This window comes from Paroedura picta, chromosome 3, assembly GCF_049243985.1.
Source record: "Paroedura picta isolate Pp20150507F chromosome 3, Ppicta_v3.0, whole genome shotgun sequence".
NCBI lineage: Eukaryota > Metazoa > Chordata > Lepidosauria > Squamata > Gekkonidae > Paroedura > Paroedura picta.
In genome coordinates, this window is record NC_135371.1 from 164,932,839 (window position 1) to 164,951,805 (window position 18,967).

The following is an 18,967-nucleotide window of genomic DNA, read 5'->3' on the forward strand; positions in this document are numbered from 1 at the left end:
CTGGAGAAGAGCCTAATGCTGGGAGCGATAGAGGGCAAAAGAAGAAGGGGACGACAGAGAATGAGGTGGCTGGATGGAGTCACTGAAGCAGTCTGTGCAAACTTAAATTGACTCCGGGGAATGGTAGAGGACAGGTAGGCCTGGAGGATCATTGTCCATGGGGTTGTGATGGGTCGGACACGACTTCGCACCTAACAACAACAACAACAATACAGGCCATCTAGTCCAACCCCCTGCTCAACGCAGGATCAGCCCAAAGCATCCTAAAGCATCCAAGAAAAGTGTGTGTCCAACCTTTGCTTGAAGACTGCCAGTGAAGCACCCTATCCCTGATCCTCCTTGCGGCCCGCTTCTAGGCGGAATTACAACCTCCCACCAACCGAAGTTCGAATCCCAGCATCACCTCCAAAGCCCCAAAAAGTTAGATTCCGGTGTGTGTTTGTGTGTGTGTGGGGGGGAGAATCCGTTTCCGCGGACCCGAAGAAACCCCCGAAAGCGGCCTTTGAGGATGATCTCCACAGTCCCGCCGGACGCGATCCGATCCCCCCAAAGCCCCCTTCACGCATTTCCCCGTCTGGAGTTGGCAACCGGGGGCTCGCGTCTCACACGCCTCCGCGCTGCGCTGCGCCCTTCCCGCTTCCTGCTCTCTCTCTCGCCTACAAAAGAAAAAAGAAACACACACACGAGCGCCACTTTCGCTTGCGATTCGGTTTCTCGGTGACGCCAGCAACATCCTTCCCTCCCAGCTCTCGGAAGCCCTCTCCTTCCTCCCCGCGCCCCAGTCGCACGCGTCTGGCCCCGGGGCTGCTGCCGGCGAAGGAGAGCTCTCGGGCCGCGTTAACGCCAAGGGGGCTTTTCTCGGCGAGCGAGCGGCGACAGAGCGCCCGGCGTGAAAGGTACCCGCTCCGGGGTCGGGCAAAACCCGCGGGGAAAGGGACGGGCGGGCGCTTCCTGGGAAAGGGGATGGGGGCGAAGAGCCGCTGAGGCTGCGGTCCGGAGAACGCCGTCCCCCTGGGAAGTCAGGGAGTTCTTGGTCGGAGGAAGGGCGCTCGCACTCGAAAGCTCACGCCCTCGATAAATCTTTGTGGGTCTTGAAGGTGCCCCTGGGCTCTGATTTTATTGGGTGCAATGTTAAGGTGACTAGATTTTAGCATTGGTAAAGGGAGACACCATTGACGGGGGAGGGGCTTCTTGATTAAAATTTGATCTATATGAAAGAACGCATAGAACACAAAGATAGTATTGTCACATATATATATATATATATATATATATATTTATTTATTTATTTATTTCAACATAAGTACAATTTGCCAGGTGCCCCCAGGTGTTCCTCCAAAAGTTGGACCATCTGGTCGCCTTAAACCAGGGGTAGTGGCCCTCCAGTGGTCCGTGGACTACAATTCCCATGAGCCCCTGCCTGTGTTCGCTGGCAGGGGCTCATGGGAATTGTAGTCCATGGACCTCTGGAGGGCCGCAGTTTGACTTAAACAGAGTCCAGCAGCAGCTTGAAGATCCACTGTGTTTTAGCCAAGGTTTATGTGCCTTGGTGTGCACACGGTCTTCCTCACAGTGTCATGGAACTCTGAGGATTTCCGCACGGAATCGAGCGCAGGGAAGCGCACACCTTGAAACAAACTTTGTTGGTTTTAAAAGTGCTGCTGGATTCTCGGTCTGTTCTGCTGCTTCCGACCAACGTTGCTACCCACTTGAATCTACTGTCCTGGGAAGTTTTATTCAAGGTATGACTTTTTGTGTGCATGCACACTTCCTCAGATATGCGAAAGCTCATACCTTGAGTAAAACTTGGTTGGTCTTAAAGGTGCCCCTGGACTCAAACTTTGTCCTGCTGCTTCAGACCAACACGGTTACCCACTTGAATAATTTCCCTGGGAGTAAGCTCCACTGAATCAAATAGGTAAATTCTGAGTAGACCCGGGCCCATTGTGTACACAGTTGGATAGTGCACTTCCAGTGTGCTTTTATAGCTGGTTTTTCCTGTGTGGAACAAGGAAACCTACTTCTAAGGTGCATTATCCAGCGTGTGCATCGCTCAAGCACCTTTAATACAGACACACCTCAAATGCAGCATGAGCATCTTTTAAACTACCATTGAAGATTTGTCTTTTGTGCTTTCACAGACAAGACTGCAGTTTGTTTAGAAAAAAAATAACAAAACACAACAGTTCAGATAGGTAGGTGGTCTAAAGCAGGAGAACAGATCCGGAGTCCAGGGGTACTTTTCAGACCTGCCGGCTTTGATTCTGGGGAGCTTTCGTGGATCTGAAAAAGGGTGCCTGCCCAGGAATGTGTATCCCCAGAATCAAACTTGCTTGGTCTTAAAGGTGCCACTGGTCTCAAACTTCGTTCAAAAGAAAACACTAAAAGAGATTATAATCTAGTGTGCATGTGTGTGTGTGTGTGTGTATGTATATATATGTGTGTATATATATATATATGTGTGTGTGTGTATGTGTGTGTGTGTGTATATATGTATGTGTGTGTATATATATGTGTATATATATATGTGTATATATATATATATATATATATATATATATATATATATATATATATATATATATATATATATATATATATATATATATATATATATATATATATATATATATATATATATATATATATATATATATATATATATATATATATATATATATATATATATATATATATATATATATAATAAATAAAACCTTTATTGGCATAACAATAAGAGGCAAGTACAGCCAAGCAGGGTAAAATTATAATAGAATAAAATAAGCTAATATTATAGACTAAAATACAGTAAAATCAACTGATTAAAACATCTTAATTCTAGCTCGATAAACAGCCATTTTTAAAAATCTAGTATTTTTAAAATCTAGTATTAGAAACCCTGTACCGGGTTTCTAAGCATCAAACAGATCATAAAAGAGAACTCTACAATAATCGATTCTGGCCTAAATTGGTCTTAAAACACTTCATCAAAAGTCAGGGGGGGACCATGTTATTGTCAGCCCTTGTTGAAAATAACTATCAGTCCCGAACTGAATACACAGGCATTGGTGGTGAAGGTAGGAGTGTCAAGTGGGTGGGAAGCTGGTATTATATCAGTGCTTTGTTTTTGTGGCCTTTTCTTGCATGCCCAGGGAAATGCCAATCGCTACTTTGGGAGGAGAATTTCTTCCAGGCCAGACTGGCCAATGATTCTGTTTTTTTGGAGGGGAGGGCGTGCATTATCTGGACATGGAATTGGAGTCACTGTAGGTGGGCAGGTAGTTGTGAATATCCGGCATTCTTCCGGGGGTTGGACTACATGACCCCGTGGGATCCCTTCCAAAACTATGATTCTATTCTAAGTCACAGTTGACTTATGACCGTCCTGTGGGGGTTTACAAAGCACGACCCACTCGGAGGCGGTTTGCCCTTGCTTGTTCCATGTCATGCCCTTAGCATTCCTTGGAAATCTCTCATCCAAATACTAGCTGGGGCTGATCCTACAAAACTTCCAATATCTGATGAGATTTCCCCCACTGGTGAGCAAGTAAAAGAAATATGTGCATTTGTTTGAAAAGGGGGAATGCCCCGTGAGGCTTTCGTAACAGAAAACAAGTGACAGAATCTTGTGGTACTTAAAGACAAAGTACACCTTGTAGTGCAGTGGAGCACTTGATCGTAGTCTGTATGTGTGAGGAGTAATTCTCAAGTGACATTCACCTGTGATTGAAACCACATTTATACAGGGACCCATCCGGAGTTTTCACTAGTGAACAATTGCATGTTGGTTCTTTCTTACAAGTAGAACTCTGCTCGGCTCTGGTTCGGTGGAGTCCTGTGTTCTGTTTTGGGCACCCCAGTTTAAGAGGGATGTAGACACACTGGAGCGCGTCCACAGGAGGGCCACAAAGATGGTGAGGGGTTTGGAGACCAAGACGTATGAGGAAAGGTTGGGGGAGCTTGGTTTAGCCTGGAGAGGAGACGACTGAGAGGGGAACTGATAACTATCTTCAAGTATTTAAAAGGCTGCCATGTAGAGGATGGAGCAGAGTTGTTCTCTCTTGCTCCAGAGGGACGGACCAGATCCAATGGGATGATATTAATTCAGAAGAAATTCCGTCTAAACATCTGGAAGAAGTTCCTGAGAGTTAGAGTGGTTTCTCAGTGGTTCTCCATCCTTGGAGATTTTTAAACAGAGGCTGGATAGCCATCTGACAGAGAGGCTGATTCTGTGAAGGCTCAAGGGGGAGGCAGGTGACAGTGGATGAACGATAGGGTTGTGAGTGTCCTGCATAGTGCAGAGGGTTGGACTAGATGACCCAGTAGGCCCCTTCCAACTCTATGATTCTATGTATGTGTGGGCTCCACAGGTATTCATTGCAACAGAGATAAAACAATAGCTTAAACTTTTTAGAGGTATATGTTCACCCTCAACAGACAGAAAACAAAATTTAAAACGATTCCTTTAAATAAAATGAAAGGTCGAACAATGCTTTGGGAAGCTGCAGCTATACCATGTAGGAGTCTATTGAACAAAGACGAACGTTTAGTCTCGGATCTGTAGATGCCATGAGATCAGGAACACAGATTAATGCGTTGTATTGAGGCTCTAGGGAAATCTCCACAGTAAAAGAAATCTGGAGTACTGTGGCATCTCAAAAAACCAGTTCCAGCATCAGCTTGCATTCTGCCTGAGGAAGTGAATTTCTTCCAGGCCAGACTGGCCAGGGATTCTGGTTTTGGGCATAATCTGGGCATGGAATCGGGGTCACTGCTGGTGGGCAGGTAGTTGTGATTTTCATGCAGTCTGCAGGGGGTTCAACTAGATGACCGTGGAGGTCCCTTCCAACTCCCTAAGTGATCTTTGTTTTCCAGGATTTTCCTTTTCTGGTGGCTGCATGCTATTGGAGCTGATAGTTTGTGATCTGATTCTGCACGGCTATTTTTACATATTTATATTCTCTCCACACAGTTTTTTAAAAAAAACACCCAAATATGGTTTTGCAAAGTGGTTATATGTGCAATCCTGAATTACGAATCAGAATCGCTCTGACACAAATCTCACCGTGGCTGTGATTTGAGGTTCTCTCCACTTCTGTCCCCCTCTTCTTTCTCTCCGACGGGATAACAATCTCAGCCTCGCAGGGTTGTTGTTCAGGATTACAGCACGAAGGTGCCCTTTATAGTGCTGAGGACTCTGTGAATCCTATGGAGTGTTCAGCAGTCAGGGAGGTTATGCTAAGCCCATATTGTATTGAGATCAAGGGGAAGTGGTCGGAAAAGATATTTGAGAACTGCACAAGCAGAATGGTGTCTTTTGAACAGGAACAAGTAGTCGTTCTGAAGGTGATGAGTAAGACCCTTTTCATCAAGTGGGTGGTGGTACAGGAGGATTAGCAAAATCTCACGGGGAGTCAGGGGTTTCCCGCCGGTCACACATGAGTTACTAGCAGTTTACTGGCCGCTCCAGAATTTCTGACGAGTCTTTTGGAACTGAGGTTCTCAACCTTTTAGCTCTGTTGTTGTTGTTAGGTGCGAAGTCATGTCCGACCCATCGCGACCCCATGGACAAGGATCCTCCAGGCCTTCCTGTCCTCTACCATTCCCCGGAGTCCATTTAAGTTCACACCGACTGCTTCAGTGACTCCATCCAGCCACCTCATTCTCTGTCGTCCCCTTCTTCTTTTGCCCTCGATCGCTCCCAGCATTATGCTCTTCTCCAGGGAGTCCTTCCTTCTCATGAGGTGGCCAAAGTATTTGAGTTTCCTCTTCAGGATCTGGCCTTCTAAGGAGCAGTCAGGGCTGATCTCCTCTAGGACTGACCGGTTTGTTCGCCTTGCAGTCCAGTCTTTTAGCTCTAGTGACTCACAAGTCCACATTTTAAAAGGTGACCCATTTAAAAACAGCAGAGGATGCGCAGATTGATGAAACTGAGAACGCCCGCTTCCTGCTTTAACAAACTTTGCAACCCAACTTTTTTGTTGGGATACGCAGGCTGCAAAACCCTTTTCTGGAAGGCCCAGGAAAAAGTGTAGAAAAGATCTGCTCTAGCCTTAAAACATTTTTTTTTTTACTTCACAGGGTTTCCCCTTTGCTCTGTTTAGCCAGTGGCTTCATTTCTGGTACTGTTCCTAGTCCCTGTACTGATAGATTCAAGCAGGTAGCCATGTTGGTCTGAAGTAGCACAACAAAAATAGAGTCCAGTAGCACCTTTGAGACCAACAAAGATTTATTCAAGGGGCGAGCTTTTGAGTGCATGCTGTTGGTCTCTTGATAAATCTTTGTTGGTCTCAAAGGTGCAACTGGACACTGTTTTTGTAGTCCCTGCCCTGTTTTTGTCGGGGAAAAGAGCTGTCAAGCAGTAGCTGATTTATGGCAGTTTGGTAGGCTGATCCCGTTTGCCTTCCAGAATCTGAAGAGATAGACCTGGCCTCCACCATCCAGGACATCCAGTGCTTTAGGACTCAACAGAACTTGGTAACAGGCCAGTTTGGGAGTAGATAGGAATATTTTTCATTGCTGAGAAGTAACTCCCACCAAAGAAAAACTTGGCAAGCCATGTGCTGGGGGGAGAGAAAGAAAGGGAATAACAACTGGGTTTTATTTATGGACTTCACTTGTTCCCTGCCTTTGTGTTCAGTGGGAACGCCAGAGCAGCGTAAGTCATTCTCCTCTCCATTTGATTCCTGATGCAACGCTGGAGGTTGGTTTGTCTGACAGTGAATGTCACGAGCCCAAGGTGGCCCAGCAAGATTCCATGGCAGGGTCGGGATTTGAACTCGAGTCTTCCGGATCAGATCTGACACACTAACTGACGTAGTTCTGTCCCGCATATTAGGCACTTTGTCCTCTGTCTGGCAACTAGGCACAGGGTATGGAATTCTCAACAAACAGACTAACTTTAGCTCTGTTAAACCACTGCAGCTTTCTTTTCCATCTGTTACCCAGAGCTTGTAGTGCTGTACCCCTCCACCTTTTCAGCGCTACTGGCTTGAATGTCTCTCCCTTACCAGCTGCTTAGATTGGCAGTTTTTCCACATTTTCTACAGTTTTTCCTATGGAGTAATTTCTCAGAGGGAGCATCCAAAGCGTTTCACCGCCCAAAGGAGTCTCAGAGCACCTTACAATCACCTTCCTGGCCTCTCTCCACTACAGAAACCCTGTGAGGTAGGCAGGACTGAGAGAGCTCTGACAGAACTGCTGTGGCCGGCCCAAGGTCACCCACCTGGCTGCATGTGAAGAAGAACTGGGGAATCAATCCTGGCTCTCCAGAGTAGAAGCTGCTGCTCTTAACCACTACACCAAGCTGTAGTGTTGAAAGTGGTCTCCGGTGAAGTTAGAAGCAGGGTGGAAATATTTATTTAAAATTAATTAATGAATTCAGACCAGTGTTTAACCCCAATGAGCAATACAAAATGCAGTTTTCATGTTTGTTCTTTGAAAAAAAAATTTCCTTCCTTCTGAGAGCCATCTTGGTGAAGTGGTTGAGAGTGGCAGCCTCTAATCTGGATTTGATCCTCCACTCCTCTTCCACATGCAGCCAGCTGGTTGACCTTGGGCTTGGCACAGTTCTCTCAGGGCTCCCTCTGCCTCACCTACCTCCCAAGGTTTTGTTTCAGGGAGAGGAAGGGGAGGCGACTTTGAGCCACTCTGAGACTCATTCAGGTTCTTCTTCTTACAAAGACTGTCATTTTGGTGATGCCAGAAACAATCCAACCTGGGCTGAAGAAAATTTAAGACCACCTCTTTAGGGATTAGAGGAGGAGAAAACATGGCATTGCCAATCTCCAGGTGGGGCCTGCACATCTCCCTCTGGCACACCTGACCTAAAAGAGCAGGAGTCCAGAAGTACTTTATAGATTTGTGTCAAGGTATGAGCTTTTGAGAATCGGCAGTGCCCTTCCGTCCTCTCTATTGGACAGTCTGGTCCTTAAAACAAAGAATAAGTGGATAGAAATCTGAAACCACAGCATTGAAATGAGCATTTAGGCAGTTATGTTTCTCTGGATAAGGGGAGGGGAGTTGGGCAGGAGCTCCCCAGTTCACCTTTATACAAAAGCAAGGGGCCTACAATTTAGTATCATCAATACAGCTTCTATTGCAGTCCGTTAAAAGTCTGAAATTAGTAAGCAGCTTTATTTTCAGGTCTGGCCTGGAGAGATAATGTATCCTCAGTGTAACAATTCCAGAAGCAGTCCTTAGATTAATACACAGTAAGCACAGCAGGTAGGTAATCTAGATATATATATTCTCATAATAAATCTCTGTTTCCTAATAACTCTTCCTCAACTGCTTACGTAACCAGACCTATAGTCCCACAAATCTCAAAGATGTCTTCTGTTGTGATGTTCAAAATAACAGAAGCTTGGAGATAATTAATCACTTGTCTTTCCAGCCCATAATAACTCCAAACAGTATTTATTCTTATGCCCGATTTCAGTGGTCCCCAACCTTTTTATCACCGGGGACCACTCAACGCCTTTTACTGAGGCCCGGTGGGGGGGGGTAGTTTACTCCTCTACTCTCAACCACTGCCCTAGCACTCTCTGATCGCTATGGTAATGTTTAAACATCCCTTCAAAATAAGATACAGACACGCCACAACAATGAAGTGTGTTGTAAAGGGCTGGGGGGGGGGATGAAGTAAAGGGCCGGGGGGGGGGAGAAGGCGTCCTTCGGGGCCCACCTCCAATTAGTCGAAGGACCACATGTGGTCCGCGGCCCACTACCCTATTTAATCCAAGGCTCTAGGCACATCCCACTTTAAAAAAAATGTCTCAAGGTCATCCAAATTCTGGACAAAGACTAGATTCTGCAACTTGTGTAAAGATGCAATTGTGTTCATTCCCCCCCCCCCCGTTCTTTCTGTCACTTCTTCTACATGCTTATAACAGGTTAAAAAGAGATAACCAAACATTTATTGGGTGACATGGCCATATATGGTCCCCCTCCCAAATTGGCCCATGGCGGGCCTGGAGGGTGTGGGAAGGGGAGGTACCCTGGTGGGCGTGTCCACAGCTCTGCTTCCCAATCCTATTCCGCACGATCGTGCCATTTCTGGGGATTCTCAAAGCCTGAAGAATGTTTCAGGAGTTTCTCAAGGTTAACCAAGTTGAGAAAGGTTGAGTTACAATATACCCCTTGTCTCTGTTGGAAAAGACAATGCCTGATGTACAAAGATGAGGAGAAGAAGAAGAAGAAGAGTTGGTTCTTATATGCCGCTTTTCCCTACCCAAGGAGGCTCAAAGCGGCTTACAGTAGCCTTCCCATTCCTCAGAAGAGAAGAAGACCCTGAAGGGGGCAGCAAGGGGGCTGTTAGACAGGTCAGAGAGTTCAGGACCTTTCTCTATTAAGTGTGCTTTCTTGTCTGTCCTTAGATTGCTACTCTTAGGGCAATTTCCTCCTTCTTCTCGGAAGCTTCGGTCTCTCTTCTACTTGGGTAGCCATGTAGAGCAGGCGCCTGTCCCTATCTCTCCGCTGCACCATCACGGTGTGCAGTTCCATAAATAAATCCTTTTGCATCCCTTATCCTAAAATACAGCATGTGCATATATTTATTTACCCTGCTAACATCGACAACCTGGTGAGATAGGATAAAATAGTGTGGTAAGACATTTAATGAAGGCTGAAAGCGGCAAAAACAAAACGGTGCATATTCCTAGCTCCCCTTAGGAAGAGCTCCCCAGAGGTTTAGTACTAGAGCAGGGATAGTCAACCTGTGGTCCTCCAGATGTCCATGGACTACAATTCCCATGAGCCCCTGCCAGCTTTTGCTGGCAGGGGCTCATGGGAATTGTAGTCCATGGACATCTGGAGGACCACAGGTTGACTACCCCTGTACTAGAGGGTCTGTTAAGCCGGGGGGGGGGGTGGAGGTGTGGAGGGAGTTTTTGGCCTTCAGGGGGATTGTAACTGGGGAATTTTAATGATTGTTTCATGGGGTTTTTATTATTGAGAGTTGTTAACCACCATGAGCCACTTTGGGAGTGGCAGCATAGAAATCTAAATGGAAATAAATAAATATTCCAGTGTGATGCAGTCTGCCCTCACAATTGTACCACCACAGAGTCTGACTGGACACATGTCATTCTCTGAAAGCACCTTAATGCCACATTCAAATTTAACTAGGGAGCTAATTTGAGCACCCTTGAAAACATGCCACCACTCCCCACGCCAAAAAAAAAATACCCCTCCAAGATGGTAAAGTTTCATGAGAGGAACTGTACCATATCGAAGGAGGCGGCATGAAATAAACTCCAAATAAAGATTTAAACAGCAGCTTCTTTCATATGTTTTATTAAGAATACAACGTGTAGTTTTCTTTGTAATAGATACAGAAAGGGAGAGGGCTAGGATTGCCAATCAGGTCAAAGAACTACAGATGGGGAATAGGGGATGAGATCTCCGACCAAGAAGGCTCAGCTCCATCACCAAACTACAGTTCCCAGAATTCTTTGGGAGAAGCCATGACACTTGAAGAGGCAGATAATCAGAAATAATATAATTGTTAGGGATTCCAGACTCCAGATGAGAACTGAGGATCCCTCAGAATTACAGCTCATTCCCAGAGATCTGTTTAACTGAAGAAAATGGATGCTTTGGAGCAGGGGTAGTCAAACTGCGGTCTTCCAGATGTCCATGGACTACAATTCCCATGAGCCCCTGCCAGCATTTGCTGGAATGGGCTCATGGGAATTGTAGTCCATGGACATCTGGAGGGCAGCAATTTGACTACCCCTGCTTTGGACTCTTGGGCGTTATATCTCCCAAATTTCTAGGAGTTTCCAAACTGGATGACAATCCTACTATAATAACAACAACAATTTTTATTTTTGCATCCTGTTCCTAAGACTTCAGGGTAGGTGACAACATGGGTTAAAACACAGATTGTTTAAAAATCAGTATACATGTTAAAACTTCTCTACATTAAATCAGCCCCATTCAGCAGAATTTTTTTTGGGGGGGGGGGTATTCCAAGTTTTTATGGGGAGGCAGGACTCCCCTCTATTTCCAGCAGTGAGACTAGAACATTTTATTGTTCTGTCTAGTCTCATCCACAGGCGACTGGCAATTAGAAATAGTTGAGATAAAGATATTGTAGGTTATTTATACCGAGACAGATTACTCATTCTTAGACTGGGAAGCTTATATTGTGTCAGATTTCACATTCCCAGAATTGGGAATATTAGTGTTAAATATAACCGAAAGATTGTCAGGAAGTGAGAATTTTTTGACCTCATATATTTTTCCAGCAGCTGCCAAACTTTAAAGAGAACCTTTGAAAGCAGATGATTAGAACTTGCTGGTTTCTGTTCCGGGAAGTTAAATTTTTATAACGAAAGTAACATTTCATTCGCCTGACAGAATTTTTTTTCATAGAGAGAGAGAGAGCTTTCCCACCTCCACGTGTCATTTTCAGGAAAGCAGAGAGCCAGAATCTGGGACCAAAGTCTGATGTGAAAAATACATTTGTGTTAATATAGTTGGTCTATTGAAGCTATTGTGCTTGCCTTGATGAATAATCATATCTTAAAATAAACGAGCCTGCTTTTTAAATGGCGTATAATCAGATGTACAGCTTGGATATGCTGTGGATGCTTCTTAATTGCTTTCTGGCTATGCTCAGCGGAGCTTCACCTATTACATCAACATTTTATGTTAGCAACTTATTAACTTTAGTATTTAGTGATAAGTGATTTGTTGGCCAAAACAAAGTATCTCATAATTCCGAAGTTTCAAAGGGCCTGCAAAATGGCACCCTTCCACCAGACATTCAGTGGAGGTCTGGCTTTTACCTCAACAATCTATCTGGATCCCTTTGCCTACCTCCCATTATGGGGGTTCTGTTGGAATCCCCCACCTTTTGGAAAATGTTGAGACTTTTTGAGCTTGGCTCTTATGAAATGCATCCTAATAGCTTGTAGGATAGTTTAGCGTGAAGTGAGTTTCGTAGGAATTAAGAAGCAGATTTTAATAAAAATTGTAGTATTTCTATTTGTTGCTTTATATTTCTATTTGTTGCTTTATATTGGTACTTTATATTTTTATTATTATTGTACACCACCCCGGGACCAATTTTGGAGAGGGGCAGTTTAGAAATTTCAAAATAATGATTTATTATTATTATTATTTATTTGATTTATTGAAGCAACTAAAAGAAGCAGTCAGAGACAGGGGCACATGGCAGAGACCTTCCTGCAGAACAGTGGTCCTCAACCTTTTTATTACCGGGGATGACTCAACGCTTGACAATTTTACTGAGGCCCGGTGTGTGTGTGGGGGGGTAGTTTACTCCTCTACTCTCAACCACTGCCCTAACGCTCTCTGATCGCTATGGTCATGTTTAAACATCCCTTCAAAATAAGATACAGACACACCACAACAATGAACATAAGGAACATTTTATTTTCATGGAAATTTTAACTCATGACAATGACAAATCAATGGGAACCCTGAGCTTGTTTCTCTGCAACAAGATAGTCCCATCTGGGAGTGATGGGAGACAATGACACCCGAAGTGTAAAGGGCTGGGGGGGGATGAAGTAAAGGGCCGGGAGGGGGGGGAGAAGGCATCCTTTGCGGCCCACCTCCAATTAGTCAACAGACCACATGTGGTCCGCGGCCCACGGGTTGGGGACCGCTACTGTAGAATCACAGGTCGGAAACAACTGAACAGATAACAACATTTGATTTATTGCCCGCCACTACCATACAATGGCTTGTGGTCGGTTACAGTGTCCTCTTTAAAAATCCCATTAAAACCCCCATTAAAAGGACAGACTGATGCAATATAAAATACATAGCAACAGGTGATAAATAAAACAAGCCCTGCACCCAAGACTGATAAGCAAGGAAGTAAATAAATAACTAGGGCTTTGGAGAATGTGTCTTCTGATAGTAGCAAGAAACCGGAACAAAAAAAAATGTGTTGTTGAGTTGCAAACCCAAAGGAGTGTTCAAGATGAGTGGACATATCCTCTGCATGGCAATTTCAGCCTTTCTTAGCTGTCTCCCACCCAAGTACCCAACATGGCCCACCTTGCTTAGCCCAGAATCTGACAGATTTGGGCTAATCTGGGCTATTCAGTAAGTGTTCTCCAAACTTATAGTTGAATGGCAAATGACTTGGGAGCTATTAAGGTTGTAGATTTAACCACTTAGAATCATAGAGCTGGAAGGGACCTCCAGGGTCATCTAGTCCAACCCCCTGCAGAATGCAGGAATTCACAACAACCTGCCCACCCACACTGACCCTAATTCCATGCCCACATAATGCCCCCCACAAAACCAGAATCCCTGGCCAGTCTGGCCTGGAAGAAATTCACCTTCTGATCCCATAATGGCAATTGGCATTTCCCTGGACATGCAAGAAAGGTCCACAAGAGCCAAGCACCGACACAATCTCTTCTCTCCCCTCCCCCCCCATTACAATCTGCCTAGGTTCACAGAAGCAGCAAACAATCAACAAACTTCTAAGAACAGTACTAAATTAAATATCTCCAATATCAAGACCAACTTCAACCACATCCAGAACTGCTAACAGGCCTGGAGAAGAATGTTCTGCCTCTTTTAACAGAGGCTTAATGGGAATGTTTATTGATTTACCTGTGTATCATGGAAAGTTTCACCTGCCCATTTCCTGCATTAAAGCTCTTATTAAAGAGGGCAGGGTTTTTTTTTCTGCTGGCCTATATCAGCAGCTTTCAACATGTCGATAGCAGAGGCGTCAGCGGAGGCGTCAGCAGAGAGACGTTATCAGGAGAGAACAATTTCACAGAGCCTGTTGCTTTCTTCGAAGGTTTTGCTAATGGAAGTGGAAATGTTCTTACAGGTGACTTGATTTTTTTTTTTAAGACAGAAACATTTGGCAGGAAGTGGAGCACCTTTCAGTGGGCGGCCGGCCGCAGACGAGATGTACAAATCTTACCACGTTCTATACCTAATTAGGTAACCGACATTGTTCATACATTCCAGGACTTTGAATCTGATTCACTTGCACAGCTTGAACACCTAGTAAGGAGTTAAAAAAAAAATTAAAGGAAACACTTATGCCCTGCCTTTGCTCATGGTTCTAGGCAGCTTGCATCCACAAAATCCAGATTGTGTGTGGGTGTTACTTCCAGGTCAGGAGGTTAATTTCTTCCAGGCCAGAGTAGCTTGGGATTCTGGGGGGGGGGGGGGGGTTGGGGGGCATCATCTAGGCATGGAATTGGGGTCAAATGTGGGTGGGCAGGTAGTTGTGAATTTCCTGCATTCTGCAGACTAGAGAGCCAGCTTGGTGTAGTGGTTAGGAGTGTGGACTTCTAATCTGGTGAGCTGAGTTTGATTCCATGCAGCCAGCTGGGTGACCTTAGGCTTGCCACACCTGTGATAAAGCTGTTCTGACTGAGCAGTAATCTCAGGCCTCTCTTAGCCTCACCTCCCTCTGTTGTGGGGAGAGGAAAGGGAAGGCGAATGTAAGTCACTTTGAGACTCCTTCTGGTAGAGTAAAGCAGCATATAAGAACCAACTTCTTCATCTTCTTCTTCTCCTCCTCCTCCAACTTGATGATTCTCTGAAAAGCTCATGCAGAATAAGGTTTGCTTCGTCTTTAAGGGCCCCCAATACAGTTTATTTTTATTGCGGCAAGCTAAATTGGCTATCCTTTCTGAAACTACATGTGAAAAGAAACAGTTAATTAGAAAAGGCAGCGTTGTTGTCCCTCCCGAAAGGAAATTTGCTTTGGCATCACATACTGAGTTTTAATTTCTATCCACTCTCTTTTAATCTTTTCGTAGTGAACATCCAGCCTGCATCACACAGTTTGATGACCTTTTGACAGGTCTTTATAAAAAAAAAAAAAGTACCCTATGAGCTTCATGTTTGGGATTTATCATCAGACCACTGAAGCTACTGGCTACCTCTGCCTCAGCAAAAGGAAGTCCCGAATTTCCTATCACTGAGCAAAGTCAGGATCTTTTGGTGTTTGTAGCTTCTTATTGAGGGCGTAATGAGAGGTTATGGCCCACATGTGTGGGATCACGGTTTCGTGACTAGACTCACAGTGAGGAGGGAGAACCAGTGCTCTTTAATGGTGAGTTCCCGCAAGATACATCCCACTCTGAGTCTGGTAGTACACTCACTAGCTGACCTTCTGCCCTCATGGAAAAGCCATCCTGAAATTTCCTGCCACCAAGAGAAGTGAAGGGTCATTTCAGTGCCTGGACTCACTTACGGGAAAACATACATTCTGTACTGGCATTAATTAACAGGAAACCTAGATGCCAGAACTTGTCTCCTGCAACCAAGACTTGGCTTTCCCTCCTCACTGAAGAGAATACTTAATTGTCGTTTTCAAAAAAGACTCTGGCATTTGCCCCTGGGCTTTTCCAGCAAGGATGTTATGCTTGTTGCTTCAGGAAGTCAGTTCACAGAGGCAGTGAGAATGGCTGGGTAGATGAAATTAAAGGGAAGAATTAAATTGGGAGGATCTTTCTAACAACCTCATTGAGACCCATTTGGCTAATCTGTGAAACAGCAGGGCCTGTTTATTTCTAATTTGCCTCTGATTAAGCGCGGCTTAAAGCAAGCAGAGTTGATATTCGGTGGACGTCACTGTAATTTCCTCCCCTGATAATCTATATCAGGATTGTTAAAGATTGTGGAATCTTGTGCTTCTACACATGCCACTGCAAAGCACCCCCCCCCCCAAAAAAATCTCAGGTTGGCTTAGAACTACCATAGCTCATTGTTCATGTATTTATTAATATATTCCTTGCTTTTCTTCTACATCTTTCTCATCTCCTCCATTTCACCCCGACCACAATCCTATGAGGTAAACTAGGCTGGGAGTGTGTGTCCACTCCAAGCTCGGTCAGTGATCTTTCATGGCAGAGTAGAGCTTCAAATCAGAGGCTAATGTCACACATCTTGGGCAATTCACATCCAGTGTGCTTTTGCAGCTGGGTTTTCCTGTGTGAAGCAGGAAAATCTACTTTTAAAGTGCAGTGAAAGCGTGTTATCCAACAGGTGTGGAATAGATCCTATGTTGACACTGGAACCACGGTACCACACTGGCCCTCAACTGTACCACACTGGTATGGTTTGACCACTTTTGTGAGTTGTTATATACTGCATGTTTTGAGGGGGAAATAGAGCCAGAGGCCAGAAAGTGGAAAAGTGAGGGCTGGCAGGAGAAAATTGGATTTTCTCTTTCCTAGAAGTACTTGCATCTTCCTTTCTTGTATTTTCTAACGGAGCACTTCTAGAGAAAAGTATGAGGTTGAATCCAGTTGGATTCACTTTTCACTTCTCACTCACTTTCCTCCGTCTCATGTAACCCCCTGCGTTGAGCAGGGGGTTGGACTTGATGGCCTGTATGGCCCTTCCAACTCTATGATTCTATGATTCTATAACCCTACTCTCTACCCAATTTAGGGTCCTGACACTAAAACATTAAAATGTTTGATATAGAGAATTCAAAATATAAACACACAGGGAATGTTTAAAACATATAAATAAAACATAATAGGAACACAGGAAAAACGTAAACATGCAAATCTGGGCTCCCCAACCTTTTTGAGGCTGTGTGTATGAGTATAAAATGGCCATGGTGGGAGGTGGAGCCAGCCATGAACACAGAGGATACTGCAGGGGACGAGGAGTAAATGTTAAAAATACACTGGGAGAGATGTCACAGATTGAATAAAACCAGGACTGTAGCGGTAGATGTCTTCGGTGGGCTATCAGAAGCTCTACTGGGCAGGAGCCAAACTGGCTACACCCACTTCCTAAAAAATACTCGGTAGGTTCCCGGAATGGTGTTGCAGGTATCTGGGTGCCCCTAGGCACCATGTTGGGGACCCCAATGTAAAGAGATGTACACCATAAAACACCTCCGTAGTTCCCATATTCCCCAGGGGTGTTACGTTGCAGATCATCAAGCTATGCATACCGTGGTTTTCCTTCCTTGCTAGCAGACTTGACCGTTGAACTATGTTGTTTTCTGTTATGGTAACACGCAATCCCCGCTCTTGAAGAATAGTTTCAATAGTGAGAAGAAGACGGGTGTTAGTCAATTTTGTCTGACTGTTTTGGAAAAAAAAAAAGCTTTCTAACCATAACATAGAGATGGGAAACATTCCCACAGCTCTTGAGGCTTACTTAAATTAGTTGGGATAAATTGTCTTGGGACTGTCTGAAAGTAAACCTCATGAGATGGTTTGGCTGGACAGACAAGAGTCAGGGCACGTACGCAAGATTTCAGCCCAGAATATCTTTAACGCTACAGAATCGTTATATCTTTCGGGCAGGGGTAGTCAACCTGTGGTCCTCCAGATGTTCATGGACTACAATTCCCACGAGCCCCTGCCAGCGTTTGCTGGCAGGGGCTCATGGGAATTGTAGTCCATGAACATCTGGAGGGCCACAGGTTGACTACCCCTGCTCTAGGGTATCTAATCTATATACATTACATTGTGACGGTGCACTCTGACAGAATGCTGAAGGTTCCAAAGCCTCCTATTGGTGGGATCCCCCCCCCCTCGGGGCCAATTGCTGCTCTTGCTCAGGATTCCACATCCCTCCCCCCTTCCCTTCAGGCCTGCTGTGAAGGGAGCTTCTGACAGCCCCTGACTGAAGGGAAGGACGTAGTTCTGAGAGCAAGGCAGGGGAGTCTGTGGGCATGGGTGTGGATCCCTTTTGAGGGAGGGAAAGCTTCCCCCTTCTGCCTAACCTCTGGCTGACAGGGAGGCCACAGAAAAGCCCCTTCTCACGTAAAATACTGCTGTGGCCAGCCTCACTGCTGGAGGGGAGACGCAGCCAAGCCACGAGTGTCTCTCTGAACCACTCTCTGAACATTTGAGGCCTACCGCACAAGGTTGTTGTGCAGATGCAACTGGATGCTGTTGTGTGTGTGGGGGGGGGGGTTGCCTCCTTTTTCATCTGCACAAAAACCCTGTGCAATAGGCCAAAACTGTTCCATCTCCACAACAACTTTTGTGGGAGGCCTCAAATGTTTATTTTGCATAACAGCCCTGTCTACCCTCCCAAGCAGCCATTTCTGCCTGGGAAGCTGATCTTTATTGTCTGGAGATGAGCAGTAATTCCAGGAGATCTCCAGGCCCCACCTGGAGGTTGGCTACCCTTGGGTTGGAAACGTTTGGAAGTGGGGCCTCAAAAGGGTATAATGTCTCCGCAGCCCCTCAACCAGCCACAGCACCCCCTGACCTATTTCAGGTCAAGAAAACATTGCAGAGAGGAGGAAAGGTTGCCAGATAGGTGTAGGTTCATGTCCTGGAACGCATTTCCTCAGTGTGCATAAACTGACTTGGGTCAGGACTGTGTTGCAGAGAGAGACCTCTTCTTAGGGTTGCCAGCTTCCAAGTGAGGCACAAAACCCAGACCAAACAATGAACTAGTGCCTGTTGTATTACAGAGCGCAAAGGGCTTTACTACTAATAGTCGTATGGAAGTCTGAATTTATTAATGCTTAAAGCAGCCTTTTCCAACCTTTCGACCTTGGAGGAGCCCCTGGAAATAATTTTTGAGGAACCCTGGAAGTGATGGCAGCTGGCCGTGCTCTCTGCCATACCCTCAGAAGTGACATCACTACCTGCACCCTTATCCCTCCTCTTGCTCCCTCCCCTGGCCTTTACTACTGCTATGGTGGCTCTGCCTCATGCAGGCCAGAAAGAAGAGTAGGAGCCAAGAAGACAACCCAGGCCTCCTCCTCAGACCATGGCATGTAAGAACTCCTGCAAGACCCCCTTCAGAACTCCCATGGACCCCCACGGGTCCATGCACCTCTAGCTGGGAACCCCTGGTTTATAGGTTAACAGTGGATTCTAATCTGGTCTACTAAATAAGCTAATACAGATGCCTATGTACTAAAGCAGAGGTCCCCAACATTTTCTGAGCATGTGGGCAGTTTTGGAATTCTGACGTAGAACGGAGTGCTTAACCACAAAATGGCTGCCATGGGAGATGG

At 45.3% G+C, this 18,967-nt stretch overlaps 1 protein-coding gene across 4 annotated transcripts in view; it reads left to right on the top strand.

The window, feature by feature from the left end:
• Positions 1 to 678: 678 nt before the first annotated feature.
• Positions 679 to 18,967, top strand: part of STAT6 (signal transducer and activator of transcription 6) — an 81,078-nt gene continuing 62,789 nt past the window's right edge. Inside the window, exons 1-2 of one of the 4 annotated variants that reach the window (XM_077329226.1) lie at positions 679 to 896; positions 13,855 to 13,947. In XM_077329226.1, the coding sequence (XP_077185341.1) occupies positions 13,913 to 13,947 (35 nt within the window). In that variant the 5' untranslated portion in view covers positions 679 to 896; positions 13,855 to 13,912. The remainder of the gene's footprint in view (positions 897 to 13,854; positions 13,948 to 18,967) is intronic. The other 3 variants (XM_077329224.1, XM_077329225.1, XM_077329227.1) reach the window with 3 other exon arrangements.